The sequence below is a fragment of the Mustela nivalis genome (genome assembly GCF_964662115.1).
Source record: "Mustela nivalis genome assembly, chromosome: 5".
NCBI classification, from domain to species: Eukaryota; Metazoa; Chordata; class Mammalia; order Carnivora; family Mustelidae; genus Mustela; species Mustela nivalis.
The window spans coordinates 33,572,784-33,587,234 of record NC_139024.1 but is presented as its reverse complement, the minus strand read 5'-3'; the positions used below and the strand labels follow the sequence as shown (position 1 = coordinate 33,587,234).

At 38.5% G+C, this 14,451-nt stretch overlaps 1 protein-coding gene across 13 annotated transcripts in view; it reads left to right on the top strand.

Moving 5' to 3' along the window:
- KLHL32 (kelch like family member 32) overlaps positions 1 to 14,451 on the top strand; it is a 245,785-nt gene that overhangs the window by 174,662 nt on the left and 56,672 nt on the right. For 7 of the 13 annotated variants that reach the window (XM_082731900.1, XM_082731897.1, XM_082731902.1 and 4 more), the window contains one exon: positions 4,400 to 5,126. The exons of 4 other annotated variants lie outside the window; for them this stretch is intronic. In XM_082731900.1, the coding sequence (XP_082588026.1) occupies positions 4,400 to 5,126 (727 nt within the window). Of the gene's footprint in view, positions 1 to 4,399; positions 5,127 to 14,451 lie in introns of those variants that run through there. 2 more of the 13 variants (XM_082731903.1, XM_082731894.1) reach the window with 2 other exon arrangements.

Below are 14,451 nucleotides of genomic sequence, written 5' to 3'. Positions count from 1 at the left end.
AAAAAGAAAAAGTAGGAAAGACTTTTGCTAATTGCTCAATTTTTCTCCCAATTAAAATATGCTGGAGCTTAGAGTGATAGGGATATCCGTATACCAGAATAAGTAAGATAAAGTAGGATTTCAGGGGCACCTGAGTGGCTCAGTTGGTTAAGCTCAGATCATGATTCCAGAGTCCTGGCATCCCTTCGGCTCAGATCATGATCCTAGAGTCCCAGGCTGGAGCCCTCAGTTGGGCTCCCTGCTCTGTCTGCTTCTCCCTCTCTCTCTCCCTCTGTGCTCACTCACTCCTCTCTCACTCTTAAATAAATAAATAAAATCTTAAAAAAAAAAAAAAAAAGAATAGGATTCCAGCCTTCCATGACTTATGCTTTTTTCTCAATGCAGTATCATTAAAAATTACCAGTTCCCAGAATAATTGTTTCCAAACATAAGCACCAAAATATACTATAAAGCTAACTGTGGTCTTTAGGTTCCATGATGCCCCAGTGATGAATCAGCCTTCTGTTTATATTCTCTAAACCCCTTAAATGGACCCCAGGATTTCCTCTGCCACCCTGCCCTTAATTCAGCATGGCTTTGTGGGGCTCACAGTGGAGAAGTGATTTTGAGGTAGCTCATTGCTTTGAAATTTCTTTGCCATTTCTTTCTTTCTTTTTTTTTTTTTTTTTGGATAAATAAGAGTTATCCATGCTTTTAGCGTTTTTTTTTCTTTTACATTTTTACGAAAGTAAAAAGAGTACAGTAACTTTTTTCGCAAGTTTTTATTGAAATTCTAGTTAGCTAACATACATAGAGTGTAATATTAGTTTTGGGTGTACAGTGTGGTGATTCAGCACTTCCACATAATACCCAGTGTTCATTGCAACAAGTGCCCCCCTTCATCTCCATCACCTGTTTCCCCCAACACCCCACCCATCTCCAGTAACCATCAGTTTGTTCTCTATAGTTAAGAGTCTCTTTCTTGGCTTGTCTCTCTATCTTTTCCCTTTTGCTCTCTTGTTTTATTTCTTAAATTCCACATAAGAGTGAAAGTATATGGTATTTTTCCTTCTGATTGACTGATTTCACTTAGCATAAATACTCTTTAGCTCCATGCATATCTCCATCTATGTTGATCCACTCTTTAACATTTATTTATTATTGTGAGAGCAGAACTCAGAAGAGTGTTTATGTGACTCACAATATGCTATTGGAACCTGCTGTTAATCCATAGACCTTATATAACCAAGGTCTCAAAAATATGCTGTCTTAAAAAAAATCCATCTATCTATCATCTAATTGTCTTACCCATAGTAAAATCTTACCTGTATCTTACTATATAGGAAATACACTATTTTACTTCAAGACTAAGCCATAAGTGTCCCATATTTTTACTACAACATCCTACTTAGACTTCATTTGATTTAAGCCTTAGTTTTGAAACAGCAGACTTAATTTATTCCAGTAAGGCAGAGATTTACTGTTTCATAATTAGGAATCTGTCTAGAACCTTCTAACTCAATGTGTGGCCCATGGACTAGCAGCAATATTAGGAATACATATGATACATATGTATCATCTTTAGATTGTTAGAAATGCAAACTCCTTATCTTTTTCTCCATACTTATTGAATTGGAATCTGCATCTTGACCAGAAACCCCAGTTAATTTGTGTGCATGTTATGTTTGGAAAACACTGGATTTAAACCCATAAATCACACTAATTCTGTAGCTGAGATTGCTTTGAGGCTGGTGGCGGAACAGTTAATTGTAAATTACATTTGCTGTTGATCTGGAGAAAAGATAAACCTAACAACTGTGAATGACTTGCATATCCTGAAAATATTTAAAATGATAAAAACGTAGAAATTATTTAAAATCTGAGAGAAATTAGAAATACTGATAAGAAATAAGATAAAAATTATCCTGGAAGATATGAACTAAATGTGTGTGCATAAAGTGTTCTGTAATGCATAGTATTGGGGAAATTGAACATGGGAAACATCGTGATAGATGTGACATAAGCCTAATAGTAGACAGAAAGTCAGAAATTAATCAATGATAGATCGCAGTGGTCACTGTTCTGCTACCGGTTTGATTTGTTACAGATTTTCTCAAAGGCAGAATCTCGTTGTGGCGCGTGTGCTTTTCATGCAGTGAGTGCCACTGTTTGCTAGAAAAATAAAAATAAACTGAGGAGTTTTAAGAGATGGGCTAGAAGATTGATTATGACATAAGAAGAACTGATTTATGAAGAAAGAGAACAATAATTAAATGGGCAGCACTATGCTATGAAAAGAGGCTATGGAGACATGGATAGTTATCTGATGTTTCTTGTCTGGTGTTTCCCTTAGTATCCATATGAAAGATGCAGAAATATTAGGATGTAAAGATGCCAAGAAATTTGTTACAGAGCAAAGCAATATCAGCTGGAACTACTCGATTAAATTAGGAGCAATATCAAAGATTAAGCTTTAGAAAATTGTACCTGATGCATGAGAAATGACCTTGAATGGGGGTGACTTTATCCCTGAGAACTTTTGAAAGCTCTGTGGGCAAAGGATGGAAGATCATTTATTAAGTTGTTGAATTACCTCCCCAGGGAAATAATTGGAACCCCGTCCCTTGAAATTTCTAAAATTAGGGTGGAAAAAACCCAGGATGTTGCCTATAGGAACTCTCTCTACTTCTGGTGGACACCTGATGATTGATGAGTGGTACTTTTCTTCTCCAATATCTTTGATTATTGCTCATGGTTACCATACACAGAAACATTTTTTCATCAGGTTGGTATCCTATTTATATTTTTTAAAAATGCTAGTTTCTAGAAAAGCAGCTGGAGAGCATCACTCATCGGCTGTCCATCGTGTCCGCCTCCTTGGCAATAGTAGGCTAACCTGGCATCCTTTTTTTTTCATTTCTCTTCACTATGCAATTCATTAAGAGATGCAATTTAGTATATATTGGAAATGAATTCATTTCCTACATTTTCTTCATTCAGAAAGCTGAGAAGGAAAGCGCCAAATATGCATTGCCTTTTGGAGACATTTGTCAAATGAATACAGAAACTCTGTTAGAAACTCTCAAATGAAATCATCTAGTGCTTCAGAGAGTTTTGTGATCCTTTTTATTCAGATAAAACCCAGTTTATGTTTTCCTGGGAGTAATGGTCCAAGAGCACTACATATCCTTCTCTCTCCTTCTGTAGAGTTTCCCCCTAGTAACATACATCATCTGGAAAGGGGAGCTCAGTACCTCAATTCTGTTGGTCACAAATAAAATACAACCCAATTATTTAGTATTCTAATTATTTTCCTTTTCATGCTAATTCCTTCACATCCACATTATATCGTCTAAGAGATTTAGCTTAATATAGGTGCTGCTAAGGATAATTTATATCGAATATGTTGACTGAAGATATTAGATATACTTCATGTTGCTATGTAGGAAGGTTTGCCAGACTTAAATATTAAGTCACATTAATCAAACTCCATCCTGTGTGCCATAACATGAATGGGTTTTTTGTTGACAGCATTTTCTCAATCATTGTTCACTCTTCTTATTTATGACTTCATGCTCCTGCTTTAGTTTTAAGAAATTCTGTTTGCCTTTAGCCCAGAGTTCTTTCTCCTTTCCTTCTTGAAAGAGGTCTAGACCTAAACAAAAAGGTTAAGATTACATTCTGCCATTGAGTCTCTAATACAAAGATCATCTCCTCTGTATCCTGTTTTTGTGAAAATGGCTCTAACAAATAGCCAGTATGTTCCATGTGCAAACAGCAACTGTCTCCAAGATGAAAACTAATTGAGAAATAAAAATAAAATTGATGGGTTACAATCTTTCTTTTTCTTCTCTTGTTTCCTAATAGACCTACCAGAGGGACAGGGGGAAAATGTCCTTTTCTTTCTAAATTGTTCTACTAGTGTCATATTGATTCTCTCTCAAGTACGCCCCGAAGTCTCAGGTGATCACATATTTTCTTACGTTCCTTGTATTGATACAGCACCTTGACATGAGCTGCTTTGCTGTGGCCACTCTGGTCATCGTTGATATTCCTGGGCTGTACCAAACCTTCTCTGCATGAAACAAGGGGACAGGCTGTTTTTCAACAGTACTCTCAGTATTGGAAAAGTGATTATTGTTCACCCCAAGTGCTACCTTAAGTCTCTGTCAGTGTAGTTTAACGTTGCTTTTGACCTCTAAGACAATGCTCGAGTTCTTTTGTGTCTCCGTGGATGCAGGAGAAAAGGATTCCTCAGCTGAGTGTCAAGAGAGTCTCCTGCTGCAGGGTTTGTAGGAAAAAAAGATGTCTCGTTGTCTGGTCCGGTGTCTGAAAGCGTACAAGGTGACCCGCTCCTACACGGTCACTGTGGCTCTCTTCCTTACCTCTGCATTCTCTCATCCCCCTCCCTCTGTTTCAGCTAGCCGTGAGGTGGCTGGAACACAACTGCCATTACCAGTACATGGATGAGCTCCTGCAGTACATCCGCTTCGGCCTGATGGATGTGGACACTCTCCATACAGTTGCCCTGTCCCACCCCCTCGTCCAGGCAAGCGAAACTGCAACCGCTCTTGTCAATGAGGCCCTGGAATACCACCAGAGCATCTATGCACAGCCCGTTTGGCAGACTCGCAGGACCAAACCGCGCTTCCAGTCAGACACTCTGTATATCATTGGCGGGAAAAAGCGTGAGGTCTGTAAAGTCAAGGAACTTCGGTACTTCAATCCCGTTGACCAGGAGAATGCTCTCATAGCTGCCATTGCCAACTGGAGTGAGCTGGCTCCCATGCCCGTGGGAAGGAGCCATCACTGTGTGGCAGTCATGGGGGACTTTCTGTTTGTAGCAGGCGGAGAAGTTGAGCACGCTAGTGGCCGGACGTGTGCCGTGAGGACTGCCTGTCGCTATGACCCCCGCAGTAATTCCTGGGCCGAGATAGCACCCATGAAAAACTGCCGGGAACATTTTGTGCTGGGTGCCATGGATGAATACCTCTATGCGGTTGGGGGTAGAAATGAACTGCGCCAGGTTCTGCCTACAGTTGAGCGCTATTGCCCCAAGAAGAACAAGTGGACTTTTGTGCAGTCCTTTGACCGATCCCTTTCATGCCATGCTGGATATGTGGCCGATGGTCTTCTTTGGATCTCAGGTAGAACATGCCTCATAATGTTGGATTTTTCAAAAACCACTTCCGTTGTGGCATAAATTTAAAAATCAAGCTTTGGTAGTTGTGGCCATGTATAATTGAGCCACTGAACCAAGGATGCCATGTTAGCTAATTAACATTCACTTATTGGGCACCAACTCTAGAGAGAGCGGTGTTAATTGGAAGTAATTGACCTCTCTGTGACTTTCTGAGTGATTAAAGTATAAGGTGGAAATTAATGGCCCATCACATCCTTTTTCTATCAAACCTTCTTTGTTTAGATTGTCAGTCTTTGATACTCATGGACTGTTTTGCACATTTTGTGGTTTATCCAGATTCTTTGCCTTTTTTTTTTTTTTCCATCCTGTTTTGGAACTAAGAGACGTTTCATCAAAGACAGGGCAGGTAAAGTAAAAACCCACCAAATCCTTTCTGATGGATACAGTAGGGGGTATATACCCAGATAGGAGCCATGCTATGCATGGATGGAAGGGATTTAATTTATTGGCTAAAGTAATGTTTCTGTATTATCTGTGGGTTTTAGTTATACTGACAACCTAAATTCCTTATTCTTGCTTACTCTCCCTTTCTTACTATTTGGGGATACTTAGTATTTTAGTTTACATTTTCTTCAGTTTTTTTAAAAGACGTTCGCTTATGAAAAAAAGAGAGAGAGAGAGAGAGAGACTAGTATAATGAACTCCGTGTACCCATGACCCAATTTCAGCAGTATTCCACTAATTGCCAGTCTTGTTTCATCCATGCCACATACTCCTGCAAATCCCTCATGGCTGCCTTTCCACTGGTACAGAAGGAGTCTGTGAGGCATAAGTTATCAGCACCACATTATCAACCTGTATTTTCCAATCCAATTCTTGAAAAGACCTAAACTGTTCTCCTTTGAAAGTGTTGCCTATTGGGGAAGAAGGTCCCATCTTCTCTTAATTGGAGGATACTCATTTTGTAACCCAGATGGAACTTGTTGAATTTCCAGGTCAAGGACAAAGAGAAATAGGAAAATCAGATAATTTAAGTACTAAGAGTAACTTTGAGATATTTGTGCTTAAAAGACATGATCACTTTTTTTTTTTTTTAAGTCTGTATGTCTTAATCCCTTTTATGTATTTCACCTTTACCCACCCCCAGCCTTCCCACTGCAAGCCCCAGTGTAGTGTGTTCTCTGTGTTGATGATTCTGTTTCTGGTGTTTTTTGTTTGCATATTGCTTTGTTTTCTAGGTTCCACACATAAGTGAAATTATATGGCATTTGTCCTTTTTCTTACTTATTTTACTTAGCACAATACCCTCTAGGCCCATCTGTGTTGTCACACATGGCAAGATCTGATTCTTTTTTTATGGCTGAGTAATACTCCATTAGGGATATCTTCTTTATCCATTCATATATAAATGGACACTTGGGCTGCTTCCATAATTTGGCTATTGAAAATAATACTGCAGAAAACACAGGGGTGCATAAATCTTTTCAAATTAGTGTTTTTGTATTCTTTGGATAAATACCCAGTAATGGAATTACTGGATCATATGGTAGTTGTAATTTTATAAAGATTTTATTTATTTATTTGAGAGAGAGAGAGGGAGCATAAGCAGGGAGCACTGCAGAGGGAGAGGGAGAAGCAGGCTCCCCACAGATGCAAGGCTCTATCCCAGGACCCTGAGATCACGACCTGATGCTTAACCAACTGAGCCACCAGTTGTCTCTGTATTTCCACCCGACCCCTCCGGAACCTACATATCATTTTCCACAGTGGTTGCACCAGCTTGCATTTCTACAAACAGTGCACAAAGTTTTTTTTTTCTCCACATCATCACCAATACTTGTTTCTTTTTTGGTTTTAGCCATTCTGACAGGTGTAAGATATTATCTCATTATTATTGTGATTTGCATTTTCCTGTTGGTGAGTGTTGTTGAGCATCATTTCGTGTGTCGGTTGGCTATCTATATGTCTTCTTTGGAGAAATATCTGGTTATGTCTTCTGTCCCTTTGGTTATTTGTTTTTTGGTGTTGAGTTTTATAAGTTCTTTATATATCTTGGATACTACCTTTCATCAGATATTTTATTTGCAATATCTTCTCCCATTCATTAGATTGTCTTTTAGATTTGTTGATTGTTTCCTTTGCTGTGCAGAAGCTTTTAATTTTGACATAGTCCCAATAGTTTATTTTTGCTTGTGTTTCCCTTGCTTCAGGAGATATTTCTAGAAAAATGTTGCTATCACTGATGTTGGAGAAATTACTGCCTGTCCTCTCTTCTAGGACCTTAATCCATTTTGAGATTATTTTTGTGTATGGTATAAGAGAGTGGTCCAGTTTCATTTTTTTGCATGTAGTTGTCCAGTTTCCCCAATATGATTTGTTTAAGAGTGTATTTCCCATTGCATATTCTTTCTTACTTTATCAAAGATTAATTGATCATTTAAGTATGGGTTTATTCTTGTGATCTCTATTCTGTTCCATTGATCTATATTTCTTGTTTCATACCAGTACCGCACTGTTTGATTACTACATCTCTGTAGTATATCTTGAAATCTAGGATTATGATACCTCCAGTTTCGGTCTTCATTTTCAGGATTGCTTTTGCTATTCAGGGCCTATTGTGATTCTATACAAATGTTAGGATTATTTGTTTTAGTTCTGCAAAAACTGCTCTTGGTATTTTGGTTGTTTTGGATAGTATGGACATATTAACAATATTTGTTTTCCCATTCCATGAGCATGGAATATCTTTCCATTTGTTTGTGTCATCTTCAATTTCCTTCATCATTTTTTAAAAATGATTTTATTTATTTATTTTATTTATTTATTTGAAAGAGAGAGAGCACAAACATGAGCGGGGTGGGGAGGGGAGGGTCACAGAGAGAGGGAGAAGCAGAATCTCTGCTGAGTAGGGAGCCTGGCAGAGGGCTTGATCCCAGGACCCCAGGATCATGACCTGAGCCAAAGTCAGACACTTAACCAACTGAGCCGTCCAGGCACCCCTTCTTCATCAATGTTTTATAGCTTTTCGAGTACAGGTCTTTTACCTTCTTGGTTAATTTTATTTGTATGCATTTTATTCTTTTTGGCACAATTGTAAATGGGATTATTTTCTTAATTTCTCTTTCTTCTACTTATTAGTGTATAGAAATTCAACAAATTTCTATGTATTGATTTTGTGTTCTATAACTTCAGTGTATTCATGTGTCAGTTTTAGTAGTTTTTTTTGGTTGAGTCTTTAGGACTTTCTGTATATGGTATGATATCATCTGCAAACAGTGAAAATTTTATGTTTTCCTTACAAATTTGGATACCTTACCTTTCTTTCCTCGCCCCCCGCCCTCGTCTGGTTGCTATGGCTAGGATTTCCAGTGCTATGCTGAATGAAAGTAGTGACAGTGGACATTGTCTTATTCCTTAACTTAGAGGAAAAGCTCTGTGGTTTTTTTTTCCCCCTCTAAGTATGATGTTAGCTGTAGGTTTGTCATATATGAACCTTTATTATGCTGAGGTATGTTCCACCTAATCCTACTTTGTTTAGGGTTTTTTATTATGAATATGATATACTTTGTTAAATGTTTCTTCTGTGTCCACTGAAATGATCATATGGTTTTAATTCTTTTTCTTGTGGATGAGATGTATCATGTTGCTAGATGTGACTATTGAACCACTTTTGCATCCCAGGAATAAATCCCACTTGATTGTGGTGGATTTTTTTTTTTAACTGTATTGTTGGACTTGGTTTGATAATCTTTTGTTGAGGATTTTTGCATCTGTGTTTCATCAGAGATACTTCCCTGTAGTTCTCTTTTGTTCATGGTGTCCTTATGTGGTTTTGGTGTCAGGCTAACAGTGGCCTCATAGAATGAATTTGGAAACTTCCCTTCCTCTTCTATTTTTGGGACTAATTTGAGAAGAATAGGTATTAATTCTTCTTTAAATGTTTGGTAGAATTCACCTGTGCAACTGTCTGGTCTGGACTTCTGTTTTGGGGAGTTTTCAGATTACTGATTTAATTTCACTGCTGGTAATACATTTGTTCAAATATTCTCTTTCTTCCTGATTCAGTTTTGGGAAGTTATATGGTTCTAAGAATTTATCCTGTTCTTCTAGGTTGTTTAATTTGTCAGCGTATAATTTTTCATAATACTCTCTTATAATCCTTTGTATTTCTATATTGTTGGTTGTGACTTTTCCTCTTTCATTTTTGGATTTGAGTCCTCTCTCTCTCTCTCACTCTCTTTTTCTTTTTGATGAATCTGTCTAAAGGTTTGATCATTACAAAGAACCAACTCCTGGTTTCACTGGTCTGTTCTATTTTGGGTTGTTGTTGTTTGTCTTGTTTTGTTTTTAGTCCCTATTGCTCTAGGCAGTGTTATTTCCTTCTTTCTACTGGTTATTGTTTTTTTTTTAAGTCATCCTTTTCTTGCTCCTTTAGGTATAAACCTAGGTGGCTTATTTGAGATTTTCCTTGCTTCTTGGGGTAGGTCTGTATTGCTATAAATGTCCCTCTTAGAACAGCTTTGGCTGTATCCCAAAGAATTTAGACCATTGTGTTATAATTTTCATTTATCTCCAAGAATTTCTTGATTGCCTCTTGGATGTCTTAGGTGACCCATTCATTGTTTAGCATCATGTTATTTATCCTCCATGTATTTTTGTTCTTTTCAGATATTTTTTCTTGTGATTAATTTTTGATTTTATAGCATTGGGATCAGAAAAGATGCATGGCATGACTTCAGTCTTTTTGAATTTGTTGAGACATTTTTGTGGCCTAATGTGTAATCTGTTATAGAGGATGTCCCATATGCACTAGAAAAAAATGTGTACTCTGCTGTTTTATGATGGAATGTTCTGAATGTATCTGTTAGATCCATCTGGTCCAATGTGTCATTCAAAGCCACTGTTTCCTTGTTGATTTTATGTTTGGATGATCTATCCATTGATGTTAGTGTGGGGCTTACTATTTTATATTACTACAAAGTCCCCTACTATTTTGTATTACTATTGATTACCTCCTTTATGTTTTGTTATTAGGTGTTTTATGTATTTAGGTGCTTCCCTCTCGGGTACATAAATATTTACAATTGTTATAACTTCTTGTTGAATTGCTTTTTTTATGATTATATAGTGTACTTCATTGTCTCTTGTCATGTACAGTCTTTTTTTTTTTAAGATTTTATTTATTTATTTGATGGACAGAGACCACAAGTAGGCAGAGAGAGATGAGGAAGCAGGCTCCCTGCTGAGCAGAGAGCCTGATGCAGGGCTTGATCCCAGGACCCTGGGATCATGACCTGAGCCGAAGGCAGAGGCTTTAACCCCCTGAGCCGCCCAGGCGCCCCTACAGTCTTTTTTGAAAGTCTATTTTGTTTGATATAAATATTACTATCCTGGGGCACCTGGGTGCCTCAGTGGGTTAAGCCTCTGCCTTTGGCTGAGGTCATGATCCAGGGTCCTGGGATTGAGCCCCTCTTCGGGCTCTCTGCTCATCAGGGAACCTAATTCCCCCCTCTCTCTGCCTGCCTCTCTGCCTACTTGCGATGTCTCTCTCTCTGTCAAATAAATAAAATCTTTTAAAAAAAAGTATTATTACCCTGGCTTTCTTTCTTTCCTCTATTTTCATGATAAATCTTTTTCCATCCCTTTACTTTCCATCTGCATGTGTCTTTAAGTCTGAAATGAGTCTCTTGTAGGCTGCATATTGATGGGTCTTCCTTTTTTATCCATTCTGTCACTGGATGTCTTTTGATGAGAGTGTTTAGTGCACTTACATTCAAAGTAATAATTGATAGGCATGTACTTACTGCCATTTTATTACTTGTTTTATGATTGTGCTTATAGTTCTTCTCTATTCCTATCTTCTCTTGCTCTCTTTTCTCATGGTTTGTTGACTCTTTAGTGATATACTTGGATTCCTTTCTCTTTGTTTTTTCGTTAACTCTTACTGGTTTTTAATTTGCGGTTACCCACACATGTATATATAACATGCATACAGCAAGTCTATATTAATTTGATGGTCACTTAAGTTTGAATGTATTTTTTTACCGCCCCCTCTACATCTGAGGTATGTATATGGTGTCATACTTTACATCTTTTTATTCTGTGAATCCCTCAACTGATTATTTTAAAAGATTTATTTATTTGCTTTAAAGAGAGAAACAGAGAGAATGAGCAGGGGGGCAGACAGAGAGAGAATGTGAAGCAGACTCCACATCAAGTGGGGACCTGAGCATGGCTGGAGCTTGATCTCAGGATCCTAAGATCAGACCTGAGCCAAAACTAAGAGTCAGACACTTAACCAACTGTGCTACCCAGGTGCCCCACTTTGACTGACTTTTATTAAAGATTATTTACTTATTTGAGAGAGAGTGCATTCACGTGAGGGGGAGGGGCAGTGGAAAAGGGAGACAAGTAGATTCCTTGCTGATTGGGGAGCCTGATGTGGGACTTGATTCCAGGACCCTGAGATCATGATCTGAGTTGAAATCAAAGGTCAGAGGCTTAATGGATAAGCCACCCAGGCACCCCCTCCCCCAACTCATTTTTATAGTTGTACTTAATTTTACTACTTTGGTGTTTCTGCTTTTCTTATTCCTACTTATGCTCTTTCTTTCCCCCCACACCGCAAAGTCCTCTTTAACATTTCTGGAGGGCTGGTTTAGTAGTTGTGAGTTCCCTTAACTTTTGTTTATCTGGGAAACTCTTTATCTCTCCTTCTGTTCTGAATGATAGACTTGCTGGATAGAATATTCTTGCCTTTAGGGTTTTTTTCCCCATCAGCACTCTGAATATATCATGCCACTCCCTTCTGACCTGTAAAGTTTGTCCTGAAAAATCAGGGATAGACCATTGGGTTTTCCTTGTATGTAACTGTTTTCTTCTCTCTTGCTGCTTTTAAAATTCCCTGCTTATCACTACTTTTTGCCATTTTAATTATTATGTGTATTGGTATGTACTGCCTTGGGTTGAATTTGTTGGGGGTTCTCTGTGGCTCTTAGATCTGAATTTCTGTTTCTACCCCCAGATTTGGGAAGTTTTCAGCTATTATTTCTTCAAATAAATTCTCTGCTCCTTTTTCTACCTTTTCTCCTAGGATCCCTAAAATTTAAATGTTATTATGCTTTATAATGTCTTAGTTCCCTAAGTCTATTTTCATTTTTTATTATTATTTTCCTTTCCTGTTCAGCTTGGTTGCTTTCCATTACTCAGTCCTTTAGGTCACTGATCTGTTCTTCTGCTTCCTCTAGTGTATTTATTCCACCTAGTATACATTTAATTTTGTTATCAAGTCCTTTATCTCTGATGTGTTCTTTTTAGTGTTTTCTATCTCTTTGTCAAGGGTCTTTTTTTTCTCTAGTGGAGTGAGTGTCTTTATCACCATTACTTTAAATTCTCTCAGGAATATTACTTATCTCTGTTTTGTTTATGTCTTTTGCTCTGATTTTGTCCTGTTCTTTGTTTTGTACGTTTTCTTCTGTCTCCTCATATTGTGTAACTCTGTGTGTCTGTTTCTATGTCTTAGGAAAGTCAGCTACATCTGTTGTTGTTTAAAGTAATGGCCTTATGAAGAACAGGTCCTGTAGTGCTCTACAGTGCAATGTCCCCTCTTCACCAGAACCTGGCACTTTAGGGGTGTCTTGAATGTGTGTAGTGTGTGCTCTGCTGTTGTGGTTCAGCTGAATTTGCCTGTTGTCCAGTCATCTGCAATGGCTCTCTTTGCTTGTTGTGGTCAGGGTTTGGTTCTTGCATTGTTAGTGAGCCAGTGTGGGGTCACCTTGAATTATGTTGAGTCAGACCAGGTATTTGCTAGAGATGTAGTATTACTGAACTGTAGGAGACTTTGGGGATGTGGTGCGTGGTGCCAGCAAGGTGTGTGTTGGTAGGAGGAGACTTGCAGTTGCCTCCAGTGAGCAGGCTGAGATGGAGGAGGTGGACCTACAGAAGCATTTGGGGCAGGTCAAGGGGTGTTAGCAAGGTTTGTGTGGTTCCGCTGTTGGAGGGAATCTGGAGCTGAGGCCTGGCTGGTGGGTGTGTCCACAGGACAACATGGATGGGTGCTTTTAGCAAGTTAGATGGAGAGTGTTGGCACTGTGCTGGTCCCAGCTGGTGTCCCTGTATCTAGATTAGGGTGAGGGAGGGAAATGGTGCCCACCAGCTATTTTCCTCCTGGAAAAGTCTCCCAATAATCCTTGTCCCTCCAGCATACACTCTGAGATTAACAAACAAATTGCCTCCTGTATGCACCAGGTGTTTTCCAAACTGCTGCTGCTTTGCTGTATCTATGTGGGACTGTTTACTGTGCTCTCTTTAAAGGTGGGGAATTAGTTTCCTCTCACCCTTCCAGCCCACGAGCCTGCTGATTTTTTAAAGTTCCAGGCTTTAAATCCTTCTGGTTATAAGACCTTGTGAATTTTGTCCCCTCTGCTTTTCAGTACCAAATGTTATGGGATTCATCTTCCCTGTGTAGGCTTCCTGTCGTGAGAGTCTTTTCCTTCTCCTCTGTGGGCTGAGCAGTCCCTCCCTTCCATTGAGAGTCCCATAGATCCGTTTAGCTCTTGACTGCATCTCTGTCCTTCCTACCCTCTTTGATGTAGCCTCTCATCTACATTTAGCTGTGGAGAGTCTGTTCTGTCACTTTTGGATCATATTTGTGTTATTTACACTGAGGTGGTTGTTATCTAGTTGTATCTGCAAGACAAGCTGAGCTTAGGTTCCTCCTACTCTGCCATCTTCTTCAGAAGTCCTGATCATACAGTTTTTATTTTTTGTTCTGTTAATGTGATGTGTCATGTTGATTGATTTGTGGATTTTGAACTGTCCTTACACCGTAGGAATAAATCCCACTTGATTATGATGAATGATCCCAATGTATTCTTAGATTTTAATTTGCTCATTTTTTGTTGAGAAATTTTGCATCCATGTTCATCAGGGATATTGGCCTGTAGTTTTATTTTTTTGTACCATTTTCATCTGATTTTGGGTGATGTTGGCCTCTCAGAATGAATTTGGAAGCTTCACTTCCTCTTCTATTTTTTTTTTAATAGTTTGAAAAGAATAGTTATTAACTCTTCCTTAAATGTTTGGTAGAATTCACCTGTGAAGCTGTCTGGTCCTAGATTTTTATTTGTTGGGAGTTTTTGATGACAAATTCACTTTCTTTACTAGTAACTTGTCTGTTTGGATTTTCTATTTCTTCCTGGATTCAGTTTTGGAAGATTATATGTTTTCAAGAATTTATCTGTTTTTTCTAGGCTGTTCAATTTGTGGACATAAATTTTTTTATAGATGGGAGCACCTGGGTGGCTCAGTTGGTTAAGCTTCCAGCTCTT